A 14,783-nucleotide genomic window follows, 5' to 3' on the forward strand; every position below is an offset into this window, starting at 1 on the left:
ACCCACAGAAAACTATGTTTGTCTTGAAATATGAATTAATTTATACCTTAAAATAGCACTGTTATTGGTATTTTATTTTTTTTATTAAATGGTCTTTAAGGTTGCCTTTTTGAGTGAATTTTTGTTTCCAAGGATAGGATACTTATTGGTCTTTTTAACGTGAGTTTTTCTGATTGTCTGATTTTCTGGTCTTTTTTTTTCTTTTTTTTTTTTTATTGTTATTTTTCCAGATACATTTCCAAATTTCTTTGGAAGATTGACTGTCTCTGAATAGATAGTTTGTATAACTTTGAGTTTGATTGATCCAGACTCTTCCTTTATCTCTGCAGAGATTTTTTGTTGGCTCAGCCTGGTGAGATTTGAGCGTTACAGAATGCTTCTAGCTTCAGTGGTGTTTGATGAAAGACTATAAAGAGAATGTGTCCCATGGAGAGGGCTCATCAGCAAACCAACTGATAGTGTCTCTTCTTTGTGTAGTCATTTGAAATGCTGCTTGGTTGAACATGAAAGCAACATTTGTAGGCAATTTTTTTTTTATTTTTTTTTTTAACTGGGTTGTGGCTTGTCTGTTCAGACATAAATTCTGAGAAGTTTGATGGACGCATCCTTGACAAGTAACTAATTGTTCTCCTTTTTAATTCCCCCCTCTTCCCCTCATTTTAAAGGAGAGACTGAAATGCAGTTATGCTTTTTCTATTAACTGATTCTGTGAAAAGCAAACAGTAAAAGTGTATACAGCTCTTCACTCTGTTAAATTAATTTGTGAGTTCTAGGAGCTCTTACTAAAATGGTTACCTTATTATAGAATCATAGAACCTCTTATGTTGGAAAAGACTTCTGAGATCATCCTGTCCAATCACTAACCTAGTACTGCCAACTTTGCCACTAGACCGTGTCCCAAAGCACTGCATCTACTCATCTTTGGAATACCTCCAGGGATGGTGACTCAACTACCTCCTTGAACAGCCTGTTCCAATGCCTCACAACCCTTCCAGTGAAGATTTTTTTTCACAATATCCAACATAAACCTTCCCTGGTGCAACTTGAGGCAATTTCCTCTTGTCCTATTACTTGTTGCTTGGGAGAAGAGACGCTCGCTTGCCTGGCTACAGCCTTCTTTGAGGTAGTTGTAGAGAGCGATAAAGTCTCCCCCAAACCTCCTTTCATCCAAGCTAAGCAACCCCAGCTCCTCAGCTACCTCCTAAGACTTGTTCTCTAGACCCTTCAGCAACTTTGTTACCCTTCTTTGGACACATTTGAGAACCTCAAAGTCCTTCTTCTAGTGAGGGGCCCAAAACTGAACACAGCTGCAAGCCTCACCAGTGCCCGAGTACAAAGCAACAATCTCTTCCCTCGTCCTTCTGGCCATTCTATTTCTGATACAAGCCAGGATGCTGTTGGCCTTCTTGGCCACCTGAGAACAATTCTGGCTCATATTCAGCCAGTTATTAAAGGATACCTATCAGCTGCTTCAAGGGTGGAGATCAAACAGTGTTTTATGAATATATATTTTAATTAATGTTATAAGTGTTCTGACTACAAACTCTGAATTATAAAATGAGACATCTGCTTTAACATAGAATTGTATTCTCTTTCTACGTGTAGCTGTGGTTATATGAAATTGTTCTTGTGAGGGAGTTATGGATTAGGAGAATTTGATCCACACGTATCTTTTTGCCACATAATTTGTGTGTCATGCCATTTCTTTATTGAGGAATATATATCTTCCGTATTTGCTGTGCTGATTTATTTAATCAAAAATCACATATATAGTCCTTCATGTCCTTGAAAATCTGATTTTTTTTATGTTTGATACACTGTGTTGAAAAATTAAGTTCTTCTGTTTCTGGGCATGCTGAGGGATAAGGAACAGGTTTTTGTTGTGGTCTATTGAGAAGCCACTTTGAAATAGTCCCTAGTTGGTGTATGAAAGGGGTAATGTAGCAAAATATTTCACAGTTGTTTTCTGTGGAATGCTGCTTTTAGTCTTTTGAGGAAGTCTGTTATATTTTAAATTTTTCTGCTCTGACATATTTTCTTACGTGTCCCTTTTGTAAGAGCTGGAAGCCTTTGGTAATAAATGAGAAGACAGTTGTTAAGTGATTCCTCTGGTTTGATGAATCTTAAGTAAAATAGAATTAAATTACGAATCCTGTTAAAGCAGTGGCATTTATGGCTGTTTTTGAATTTGTTTACAAAATAAATGCCAAATATTATTTTGATTGCTCTTTAGATGAAGTAATGAAAAGGTAAGCTATTAAGTTAATGAAGTACAATGAATTCTGAAAATATGCCTTGCAGAAAATTTTATTCCTGTAAATAGGGAAGATAGGTGTATTTGCAAGCTTAAAGTTACTAAGATAACAAGCAGAAAAACCTTGAAACTTTTTAAATGATTGCTTAAAGGTAATGTCTTCCACTCAGACTTGGTATCAAAATGAGGAGCCCTCATCAGCTTTTACTGAAATGTAGTAAAACAGAACTGTGACCTATTAATATTTCCAGTAGGCTCATGACAGTTACACAAGTATGGTGCTAACTGATTATAAAGTTTTAGCAAAAATACAATGATACTGATTTGGGAGCTGCTGAGTTTCATGTTTTAGATCAGACTGCTTCCAGAAGTTTGAAGTAGGGACTCTACAAGAAAACAGTTAAAATATTGCCAATTGCATATTGTTTTGGCTATTTGCTCCTTTCTGCTAAAGAAAAACGACATATATTTGAAATATTGAATCATGTCATGGTCTGGGAAAAGGGGCTCTTCCTGCCCTTGACTCAGATGTGGGCTGGAGTTAGGAACCTGGATGAAAATTGTCTGTTGACTTGGGTGAATTTACTTGTTACTCCAGTTGCTCAGTTTCATTTGTATGCTAGGATGGTAATGTTTTACGTTGTATGTAGGTTGAGAATATTGTATGAAAATGGGATTTATATGAGTAGAAGTAAGGAAGTTTTTTGTTTTTTTTTTTTGGGGGGGGGGGAATGATGAAGAACAAAAGTAATAGTGACACTGGATTAAAAAAACAATCAGCCATGTACATATGAAATACTGTTCTGATTCTTCATCATCAATTGAAGTCCAAAGAATATACTAAAATTAAGTATAAAAATGATCCTTAAAAAAAAAAAAAAAAGCTATTATTGACAATTAGTGTATATTTGGAAGCAGAATTTCACATTTGCTCTTTTGCTTTCTTTTTTTTTAATTGCAATGTCCCCTAATTTCAGTTAAAATAAAATAAAATAAAAGTCCAAAACAGTGTTACTAAATTCTTGGAGAAGATATTCTTGACTTTTTTTATGGATGCTCATACTTGATATGTCGTATTCAATCATTGATATTTTCATTAGAGATTAACTTTGAAAATGACATTAAATAATCAGATTAATAAAGTTAGTGTTCTTTTTATTCTTTCTAATATTCTGCATCTAACTTTAATGACAACAATCAAAGTAGCTGATTAATTTATAAGGGTAATTGGTGGCATTTGTAGCAGAACCATCTAGTGTATAAACCTGCAGGTAACCAAGGAGTGTTATAAACAGTTTATAATTTTGGGTCTTGGTTTTCTGCTTTGTTCTTTTTCTGGTTAGGCCCACAAAGGATGCCTGCAGTATATACAGATACTTAAAATGCTAAGTCACTATCTTGTCTTTACCTAAAAATACTACTTTTCTGAGTGTGTTTTATCCACTTGTTCTCTAAAAACACTCAGTTGCATTGAGCAATGTGGTGTCTTCTTGGATATGAACAAGTGTTTTTTTTATAGTCCATTATGGAGTAAACCAGTCATGGGAACGATTTTTTATTTATTTTTTCTAGTGTAGCTTCGGAAATTGGAGAGCACAACGCAACTTTTCTGCCAGAATTGAGTTTTTGTTGTTGTTGTTGTTTTTGATAATGGGATAATTTTGGAAGCCTGTTCTCTAGTTCTCCAAATACTTCCTTCCATCTTCATTCTCTCTTTGCCAATCTTGGTGTTGTCCAGTCTGTCACTATTCCCACCAACCCGTTGAACTTGTTCCTCAATACTCCTTTATTGTTGTGTCTGCAGCCAGAGCCTCAAACCTTTTTTCTCTTCTGATATTAAAGCCACTAAAGCTGTAGGAACTCTTTGAATATGAGCACAAGGAGCATGTACAGAAAAAAATTTGCTAATGTATGAACTATTCAAATATGTTAGCTGTTAAACTTTTAAATACCTGTTTGAGTATGTGAAGTCTTAGTTTAGGTCAATTAGTTTAATAAATCAATCAGCTAGCACCAGTTACTCATTATGGAAAACCTTAGGAAACTGAAGGTGTAGGCATGAACATCAGGGCTGTGCATGATGAGACAAGTTGGTTCCTAATGTCATGGCCAAATGTATAGTTTCTTTGCTGTTTCTGATGTGTGAATTCAGCAGTCATGCAGATAGCACAAATTAGATTTTTTTGTATGATACTTTATAACATATTTGCCATCTTGCAAATACCAAGATGTTCTGAAGCATATTCCATTAATTTTGAAAATCAGTTCAGAAGCAGAAATTTTCTATTTATTGACCTGGGGGAGGAAGAATAGAAGGATCTTTATCTGAGCCCACCTTTACAGCTTCAGAACAGCGTTTTACTGACATATGTGGCATGCTGATTTTTCTCTCCCTTTCAGAAGAGAAACCTGATTGCTCCAAGGCCCGCTGTGAGGTCCAGTTTTCTCCTCGCTGTCCAGAAGATTCCATCTTGATTGAAGGTTATGCTCCTCCTGGGGAATGCTGTCCTCTCCCAAGCCGTTGTGTGTGTAACCCTGCAGGCTGCTTGAGGAAGGTTTGCCAGCCTGGCTATTTGAATATATTGGTTTCTAAGGCATCAGGAAAGCCAGGAGAATGCTGTGATCTCTATGAATGCAAACCAGGTAAAAGTGGACACGTTTTTTTTTTGTTTTTTTTTTGTTTTGTTTTTTTTTTTTTCTATCTAACATGCACAACTAGTGTAATTGCATCTAATGAAGCCCACATAGTATATTAGTTCTTCTCAACGACCTTCAAAATTCAAATTATATTTGTGAGCAATGCCCATTTAAAAAGAAAAAAGATAAATATCATAATAAATTTTACTCTCTCTTTTTCTTCAGATAATATTTAAACTGAGCAACAAGGGAAAATTAATCTTTAGTGAGAGTGCTATATTTCAAAACACAACACCAGTGAAAATGACATGCTTTGTTAAGATTAGGGTATACTTTTTTTTTCACAGTAGGAATATATTGTGCATAAATATTAGAATTTAAACCTTAAGATTTCTCTAGATTACAAGGTGATGACCCTTAAAAATTTGAGAGTTAAACAACTGTGGAGAAGCATAGTGAAACACTTTACAGCATTTTTGGTGTTTACCCATTTTCCATTTCATGGGAAAACAAATAACCCTTTCTTGTGACTTATTCTTGATGAAGTGGAAGATATAATTTAGTGTGCTTTTTGATCCAGGCTTTGGTAAAGATGAGTAATAAAAGTAGGGATATAAAACAGTATCATCTAAAATATCATCTGCAAACAGGTTTGAGTTTGTTATGCCTTTCCTATGCTTGCTAAATGTTTTCTTAAATCCTCCTCAGAAGAAGGTTGTACAGTCTTTGTCTCTTCTAGTGCTTCTATTTGTATTTTTCCTAAAATTCAGTGCAAATCTACCTGTGTGAAAATTCAAGGGAACTTTTTCATGTTCTGTCTTGAGTATGTGGCAAACAAGTCTTCATAAAAAGTCTGCTCCAGAATATCTTATCAACCTAAATTGCATTTCATCTAGAATTAGCAAGTAAACTTTCTTTATGGCATGGTTTCCTTGGACTTACTGTTATGCTGTTCCTCTCTAAGTTTTCCTAAGTTTATCCACACTTCTTTAAAATGTGATATCCAAAAGCAGAGTATTATTTTGGGTGAGTCTTCATCAGAGCTAAATACGGTAGATTGTAATTACTTTTGGAATTTCATACAACACGCTAAGAGGTAACTCTTCTGCGTTTGTGAAATGTGATCCCAAGATCTTTCTGTAGCATGCCTTCTACAAGTTTAGGATTGAGTATATGATGCTTAATTCAGTTTAATGGGTTTATATGACTATATATTAGTTTTCTGAAGTACTTAGTATTTTTAATTGTAGGAAGATGCATGTTAGAAGGGTAAAGGAGCAGAGCCTTTGGAGAGATTGGAGAAGGAAACTAATAGAATTTAAGGGAAGTATAGAGTGGGGATTAGAAACTGAGAGGCTAAGGGAGTGGGGATTAGAAACTGAGAGGCTAGGGGAAAGCAGAGAGTTTGAGTCCTTGGCTACCAAACAAAAACACTTTCTTTGTATCCCAGAGTTGAGTGATTTATGCGGTGTACAGCAGGAGGCTAGAGAAGGCAGCAATCCTTGAAGGATCAAGGAAGAGTGAAAGAGAAGGGTAGTATCTTGGGTGCATACACAAGCCTGAGGCTGGGGGGATAGGGAAGGAGGCCAGCAGGATTGATGACAGCTGGAACTGGAGTGTGGGTAAGAGGCTGAGGAGTGTAGGTGAGTACTGTTGTGTGTCTGGGTGAAGATGAATGATGAAAGATGTAATTTGCTACAAACTGCAGTAGTGGGACCTCTACTTGCTAATGATGCCTTGGTTTTAGTAATTTAAAAAAAAAGTACTGTTACAGATGGAATTATTAGTCACTACATAGCCTGATTTTTGTCAAGTTAGACTTCAGTAGCTATCTTAGTTGCTTTTTTTTCTTAAAAAAAAAAAAAAAAGACAATGACAACAACAAAAAACTTTGATCTAGATGTTTATTCTGTTGGCTATTTGGGGTAGTGGGAAGATCATAAAGGAAAAACAAGTCAACACAAGACGAAGAAAAGAGTAGGTTAATACTGACAAATATTAGTAGACTACGGATTCCTTACCACAGAATGCTTTTTGCTTTTCTTTTTAATGGCAAATCTGAACCTTTGTTCAGTTTTCACACGAACCTTGTTTTCAAAGAGTGTAAACTGCACTTGTACAGACAACATAATTTGTACTGAGTATACGAAGAAAATGATAGCCTGAACAAATATTGAAATATTTTTTGTAATGTTTCTTTGTGAAAAGTTCAGATTTTTTTTTTATTTTTAACTTTGAAAGTCAGAAAAAATGACAAGTTTCACAGTATCTAAACTGTTCTGTCATGTTCGATGTTATGGTTTTTATTTTAATTTTCTTTTTTTTAAAAATCCATGAAAACAGTCAGTAAAATATCTTGTTTTATTAGGGTTGTATATACATAGGCTCACAGGCTTCTAGAGTAATTTAGGTTGTAGGGGATCTCTGGAAACTATCTAGTCCATTCTTCCTCTCCTATACCATTTTGTGCCATTTACAGACATGTACAGACATGTACTACCATATACGTAGTCGGATATAACAGTTCTCTATATGTATTTTTGCTAAAACAGTGGTCATAATGTGAGTCAAATAATGCTCCTCAAGTGGCAGGAATATTTATAGAGTGCATAGTAAGCCTGGTAATAAACACTGAACCTTTAGAGATTGACTTGGTATCCTGAAGAACTGTAGGGAAAAAAAAGAGTTAGAGAGGAACTGAATGAACAGTGCTCTGTTTCATTTTCCTCTGTTTTTAATACCATGTTGCTAAAGATGAATGGGGCAAAGGACTGTGTAAGGCCTCGTGTTTGCAGCAGAGTTTCATATGGGACTGATGTCACCCATTCTGCTGAATAGTGTCAGCATATCTATGGAGTTTACATGCAGAACAGAGAAAACTGTTCTCCATACTGTACTGTAGACCTTATTCTTAAGTGGTACTATCAGGGCGCTCTTCCTTCACATGTGTATCTCCATAACCAGCCTCCACAGGGGTCTTGCACCAGCAAAGGGGTTCTGGTGGAAACAGATTGCCAGAGGCTGGGAACACTGCTTAGTATGACAGCAGTGCTGTTTTATGCCAATATAAAGGGTTTATGGAATTAAAGCATCTGTTGTGTTTATTTCTGCTCCTTAAATAAGATGTCACTGCTTTCCAGTTCACAGTGGCATTTGTTTGGACTCTTCTGCTGAGAACTGCATGTTAAAATACTGTGATTGATAATTGCTCATCAATCATTGAGTTACTGAAAGGAAAATAAGAAGTGGTTGCATTAACACTAAATACTAGTATAAAAATAAAATCTTGCATTTTGAAATCCACCTACTTTTCCACCTGTTTTTCATTAGAAATAATACAGTGATGAAAAGCATTATTATACAGTTTAAATGAAGTAGCAGCTTAGTAATACCTGTCTGTTAACGGACAGATTAATTTGATTTAAATGTTTTGACCCAGTGTTGCTCCAAATCTCTCATGACAGTTGTGGTACCTACTGAGTGTAGGTACACTCAGTACAAAAGTTTCTTTTAATTTGATCCTCTTCCTAACCTCAGTACTGACACTGGTTTGGTGCCATGAGCAACCTACTTTCTTCCTACAAGGTGTGTATAACAAGTTTTTCATGAGTAATTAATTCAGTGAATGAGCATGGAATTTGGTTTTAAGTTGGATGTTATGGTCCTTAAAAAGTATTCTCAAAAGGTCACTTTTTTTTCCTTTTTTTTTTTTTTTTTTTTTTTTCCCCAGCATGGTCTTAAATGGATTTGCATAACATGTTAACAGTAAAAGTAAAAATAACCTGCAAAAAGTTTGGGACAGTATCTGTCTTACTTCCTAAGAAAGCTAAGACATTACTGAGTAATGATTTCTTTGTTTTGTTTTAAACATATTTTTTTTTAAAGAGTCAAGATCTAATCCAAAATATATCTTGCTGAAGCTGCAATAGCAACTCTGACTGCCACTTCTGAATAAAGAAAGGCGAACAATTTACTTTGGCAGTTATCCAACAGATACTTCTCGTTCCTTTATTGATAACATTTTTTTTGTATATTGGGAGTTGAGTAGCCCATGCAGTCAAGGCCTGATGGAAAGTCTGAGCTCAGCAGTTAAATTTAGTAAGGAGTATTAGACAATGGAAGCAGAGGGAAAAGAAACTTGTGCTCTACCATGGTACTGCTTCAGCACGGAATATTGGGTCTGCAATTTTTACATTCTTGCGCTAAGGACAAGGGTCAACAAAATCAAGTTTTTATATATATAGTTGGGAGAAGTACAGTTATATAAATTTATTTTCTTCTGTTGCTTACAAAAATAGTGCATGCATTGTTTTTGGTTATTTTTATTATTTATTTATTTTTGGATACTTTGTTAGAAGTTGATGTTGCAAGGACTTAGGAGATGAGATTGGGAAAGGACTCAAGAAAATAAATGAGAAAAAAATCTCGGATATTTTTCTGAGGCGCATAAGCCAGTGGCCAATAAGTTGACAATGACAGTAAGGGAGAAAACTGCCAAAACTACAACAAAAAAAAAAGTAAAATCAGTGTCCATATTGGGAAGCATCTGTAATAGGAAAGGTAATGAAGTGATTTGGACAGTGATACAATTGCATTGAAAGTCTGAGAATGTTATCTTTTCTGTTGTGTTTAGTATGATCCAAAATGTGAAGGAATGTAAAAAAGATGATTGTTTGTCATAGAGAGAAGAAAACAGAAATTAAATCACAAATATATATGAAAGTATTTCAGGATCCTGTTTTTTTTTCTTGTTTGTTTGTTTTCCAAGTAAGAGTGTGGAGAAGAGGAAGGAGGTGGGAGCTTTACTTTTTTTCTCCTTCTCCTGAAGGAAAACGTGAAATTAATATTTCCTAATGTAGTCACTTTGCATTCTATGATGAATGAATAACCATCTGAAGTGCATCTGGAACTGAAAGGATGTTATATGATGCTTCTTAGCTGCTGTAGAAACTTACTTTATGTACTTGCATGAGACATTCAGAAAGTTTTGATTTTCGATTGGGGGGGGAAGTCTTTCCTGCGCTGAGCCAATGTGCTGCACCATAGTTGCAAATACTGCCTTTATCCTGGGCCTTTATATCCATAGGCAGCTATTTGGATCTTGTCCCTGAGCTGCATATGCTATTCTTTAAAAACCAATCACTATACATAAAGGTGAAACTTGATATGTTTATTTTAATATATTCTATGTAAATATATAAAAATATAATTAAATAAATACATTTAAATAACTGTGAAGTTATTTTCTCATAAGTATTAATGGTTTCATGATCGGAGATCCTAGGTTTAGTAGTCTACAGAAGAGGCTGCATAGTACTACAGCTGGGGCATGGTCTGTAGACATGTTAGTGTTTCCCCTACATTCTCATAGGAAAAAAAAAATAAAAATAAAAATAAAAATAAAATAATTAAGAGTTACAAATTCAGTGCATGAGACAGCTCTTGAAGATTCATAAACAAATGTTGATCAAGTACATCTTCAGTGATAGGAAATTCCAACTCATTGATGAGGTTTTGAAGTGATTTATTAGTCAAACTAGACATCTAAAGCTTAATGTTTCTAGGAATGACAAAGATAATTTTAATTTAGACTGGATTTTTAGTTTTATTAACTTATTAGAAATAAACCTATTCATGAAATGCACACTTTATGTAATTATTGGAGCTAAAGTGAAAACAAAGCAAACAATGTGAAAACAAAACTAGTATATCAATGGCAAATATTTGCTATCATTTTTTAAAATGGTAGTACAGCTAATGTGAAGGAAATCCTAAGTAATAAAGAATATGAATATAGATCATTACAATTACAATATTTTAGCTTATTGGAAAGTTAGGCTAAATACTTTTTCAAGTTTGAGAAACCAATTTAAATCTGAAATAAGCAGGAGCATATTTTTGCTGCTTCTAATCTCTCTCTTTACTTGTTTTATGAGGAAAGGCTGACAGAGCTGGGACTGTTTAGCCTGGAGAAGAGAAGGTTCAGGGGAGACCTCATCAATATACAGAAATGGTCCTGGGCAGCCTGCTCTATGTTGGCCTGTCGGAGCAGGATGGTTGAACCAGATGACCTTTGGTGGTCCCTTCCAACCTCAGTCATTCTGTGATTAACCTAATAATGTAGTAGCAGAGATCTCTCAGTCTGGAGAGAATGCTGAGATGAGGTATGAGTGTGGATTATAAAATTCTTAGGGTGGTGGATAAACTCAGTGTAGGCCCTTTGTTCGCCAAATACTACTAATCCTTACAAGAATTAGAGGGCACTCTGGTACTAGCAAGAGATCAGTGTAAGATAAAATACTTGCAAGTAGAGCAGGTAGTAAATGGTGGGATCTTGCTGCTGCAGGAGATGGTAGAGCAACCATTTTCAGAAATTTTGTTGTTTTTTTTTTAAATAGACAAGTTAATGTACAACAGGTACATGAATGTAATATTTGAGTCTTTTTTTAGTCATAGTAGTGCAGATTGATAACAAATATATTTCCCTTTAAATTTCGTAAATTCCTGCATTGCTCCACAAAATGGAGTTGAATTCAGTTTTGTGTTTCAGAAAGAACTTCCTTGAACTTGTCAGGTTGCCCTGATTTAGCAGAGCTCTTTTTCCCAAATACCTGGGAAAAGGCAGATTCTGAATACCACTTGCACAGATACTCACATGCTTTGAAAATTAATGGTCTTGAGGACAAGGCTGTTGGCCCTAATCTTGATGAGCTAAAACCTGGTTTCATTGAATTTGTGCTTTCATTTAGATTCTTATCAAAATATGTGAAGTAGGGGTAATTCTGAGACTGACGTTTTGTTGAGATCAATTAAATTATTACTGCTATGTACCTCTGAGAATCAAACCTGAAAAACATTGGACTATAACTCAGATAATGACACTTAGCAAATAATCAGCTCTTGCAAAAAGCTTGGCATGGCATTGTCAAGCTGCTATATCACTGCATTAAGCAGTAGTAATAACGTCAATACTGAAATGAAGTTTAATCATTAATATCTTACTGTATCATACTCAGTCTGATAACATTCAGCTCATCCTGCTTACTCAGTCTGCAGGTAGCTTATTTCTATAAAAATGAAAACCTGTTTTATTCTGTACTTTCTTAGTATAATTATGATAAGGACTATCAAATAGTGCCTGAGCTAGTATTGTTTGCTTTAACATGGGAGATTTAAGACTAAATAGAATGAAACCATGTTACAACTTCCCTGAGCATGATTAAATGTATATTCAACCTGATTTTTTTTTTTTTTTTTGCATTTCTAAGCATTTCTTTCTTTCTAAAAATAGTCGGTTAGTCCTAGTAGTTCTGTGGAATTCTTCAACTTGTCAATGAAGATAGATTTGGTAGTCTGCATTTCTGTTTCATCATATAAAAATACCTAAACAACACAACATAATAGAATAATCTGTAAAAATGTAGTGTACATGTACAGACAAATCCACGGTGTATTCTCTCACTCTCTCATTTTCTATAACCTAGGTATTTTACTCTTTAAACAGGTTTTAATCAGTAAAAAACTGAAAGAATATTATTATCAATTGCTTTAAAAACTGGGGGGGAAGGGAATACATTCTTGGTAACATAGTATATTTCTAGTAACTAATATGATTCATTACGTTAATTATTGCTTAAGGTTGCCTGTATAACTTTTTTTATTATTATTATTATTAAGAAATATAGTTCAGTTGCTTCCTGAGTCTTAAAGAGAATGGAAGTCTTTTTGTAATGTCACCTACCAAACATGCATTCAGCAGATGCTTTTTCTGACTTGAGGTAGAAGTCTGATGCATAACTCATTGTTTAAGGTGAATTAATTTGTCAAAAACTTCGAAAGCATGAGTAAAAGGAACTTTCTTCTCCCCTTCCTCTTTAGTGTTCAGTGTGGATTGCAGCACAGTGGAATGCCCTCCTGTTCAGCAAGTGGTTTGCCCACTGGATAGCTATGAAACCCAAGTCAGGCTGACGGCTGATGGCTGCTGTACCCTGCCCACAAGGTTTGTGTCGGGATGGCTGAGTATATTTTGTAAAATTTGTAAGTACTATAAAAATAGGACAATGTTTCATACTTCTGAGGCACTAGAAGGCACTAGAAGGCATACCTCTGAGGCACTACAGAATAGAAGATCTATGAGGTAGGTTAAAGGTTTATCAGGCTCAGAGAAATACTAAATCCATCTTTTTGAAGCAGAAGATTCTTCTCAGTGTAAATGCATAGAGTTTTACTAAATTACTTTGAAGGGCTTGTGCCTCTAGATTAAGTGGATTTCCAGTGTATTCAATTCATTTTACAGAAGTAAATTGTTCTGAGAAACTTCTGAAGGACTTTGACATTAAAGAATTAAATGATGGAAAAGGAAGAAGATTTGCCAAGAAAATCTTTCTTGGTTAAAGAAAATAAAGCATTTTTTGTGTGTAGAAAACTGTTATAGTAAGCTGACAGACAATGGCTGAGTAGGAACTATAGTGAAACATAAATCTCAAATAATCATTTCCATCATACTCCAGTCTGTTGTTTAAGTAGGAGTAATTTACTAAAAATTCAGGAAAGTTGGACAATTTTGAGCTGGTTTTGTTGCAAACTTCTGCACCATAATTTCAGTTTATGAGTTTAGAACACACTTCCCAAAATCTAATTCAGCAATACACCCAATAAATATTAATTCAAGCAAAAGGTACCATTACTGAAAATATTTTTACACAAAACAGAAAATATTTATTGTAGATGTGTAACTAGTGGTTTTTTGTTTGTTTGTTTGTTTTTATGAGAATCTTTCACACCATAATAATATGTCATATCCCCATCTACCTGTGAGATTTTAAAGAACTGATAAACTTGTAAAGAATTCAGAAAGAAGAAAACAGCAGAAGTTGTGTAATGGATGAGAGATCTTCCCCATTCGGTACCCTTTGTCTATATGTTTGTATGGTGATTTCTTGGTAACTGTTTTATGAGGGTCTCATACTATGTGCAGAGTTAAAAACGCATTTATTTAAAAAAAAAAAAAAAAGACATGAGAAGAAATCTGAAGAACTTCGTGTAATGCAGTAATCCTGTCTATAAATATTTGAAAATATTTTTCTAAATTTGATAAATTGTATTTGTAATTATATAATATACATATTAGTTTGCTATTTACAAAATAATTATTATTTTTATTCACTGAATGCTATTAATGTTCTTTTATTCAGAGTTACTTTCTTTCCTTTGTTTTCTTGACTTTGGACCAGAACATGGAATGAGTTCTCAGTATCCTCCCTTTATTGTTTAAGATATTCTCATTAAACTTCTTAGGAATTACAGTAGTTTTGTATTAGTTCAGAGCTGACCTGACGAGTCAAGATTGCACAGGAGGATGTAGATCTTAACTAGCCAGTATTTTTTGCCAGTATTGACATCAATACAACTAAGCGTGTTTAAAACTGGACTTAAATGCTTGTAAGGACTGTATTCAGAAAGGTAAAGTCAAAGAAACAAAACTTCCTATGTTTCTAGTTTAGATTAACAATCACAGATTTTGCACAATCTAAAATTTACATTAATGTTAAATTAGTACTTTCAACTTTCTTTTAACTTGCTGGGTTAAAAACTGGTAGACAGGTCAAATTATTTTTGTTTCAAAAAATAAAATTGGGTTTTATATTTCTGCAGTGTAATATATTGGTAAAAGTTGTGGTTTACTTTTTTATTGCTTGGGTGTGAGAAATGGACAATATCCACTTTCATCTTTGTAGATGACAATATCAGCATTCCTTCTATTAATGAACACAATACCAAGAAAATCAAACTTCATTTACTTCAGAAAAATGATCATTTGAAAATATTTTCAATTTCTAGGGCACACATGAGAACTGATCTTACATAAAACACTTAGAGCAAAAAAGTCCTT

General features: G+C 34.4%; 1 protein-coding gene across 3 annotated transcripts in view; it reads left to right on the forward strand.

Annotated features, from left to right (window-relative positions):
- CRIM1 (cysteine rich transmembrane BMP regulator 1) overlaps positions 1 to 14,783 on the forward strand; it is a 180,295-nt gene that overhangs the window by 79,578 nt on the left and 85,934 nt on the right. The window contains exons 3-4 of one of the 3 annotated variants that reach the window (XM_068676419.1): positions 4,655 to 4,897; positions 12,770 to 12,890. The exons of 1 other annotated variant lie outside the window; for it this stretch is intronic. In XM_068676419.1, the coding sequence (XP_068532520.1) occupies positions 4,655 to 4,897; positions 12,770 to 12,890 (364 nt within the window). The remainder of the gene's footprint in view (positions 1 to 4,654; positions 4,898 to 12,769; positions 12,891 to 14,783) is intronic. One more of the 3 variants, XM_068676420.1, reaches the window with a different exon arrangement.

This window comes from Anas acuta, chromosome 3, assembly GCF_963932015.1.
Source record: "Anas acuta chromosome 3, bAnaAcu1.1, whole genome shotgun sequence".
Lineage (NCBI taxonomy): Eukaryota > Metazoa > Chordata > Aves > Anseriformes > Anatidae > Anas > Anas acuta.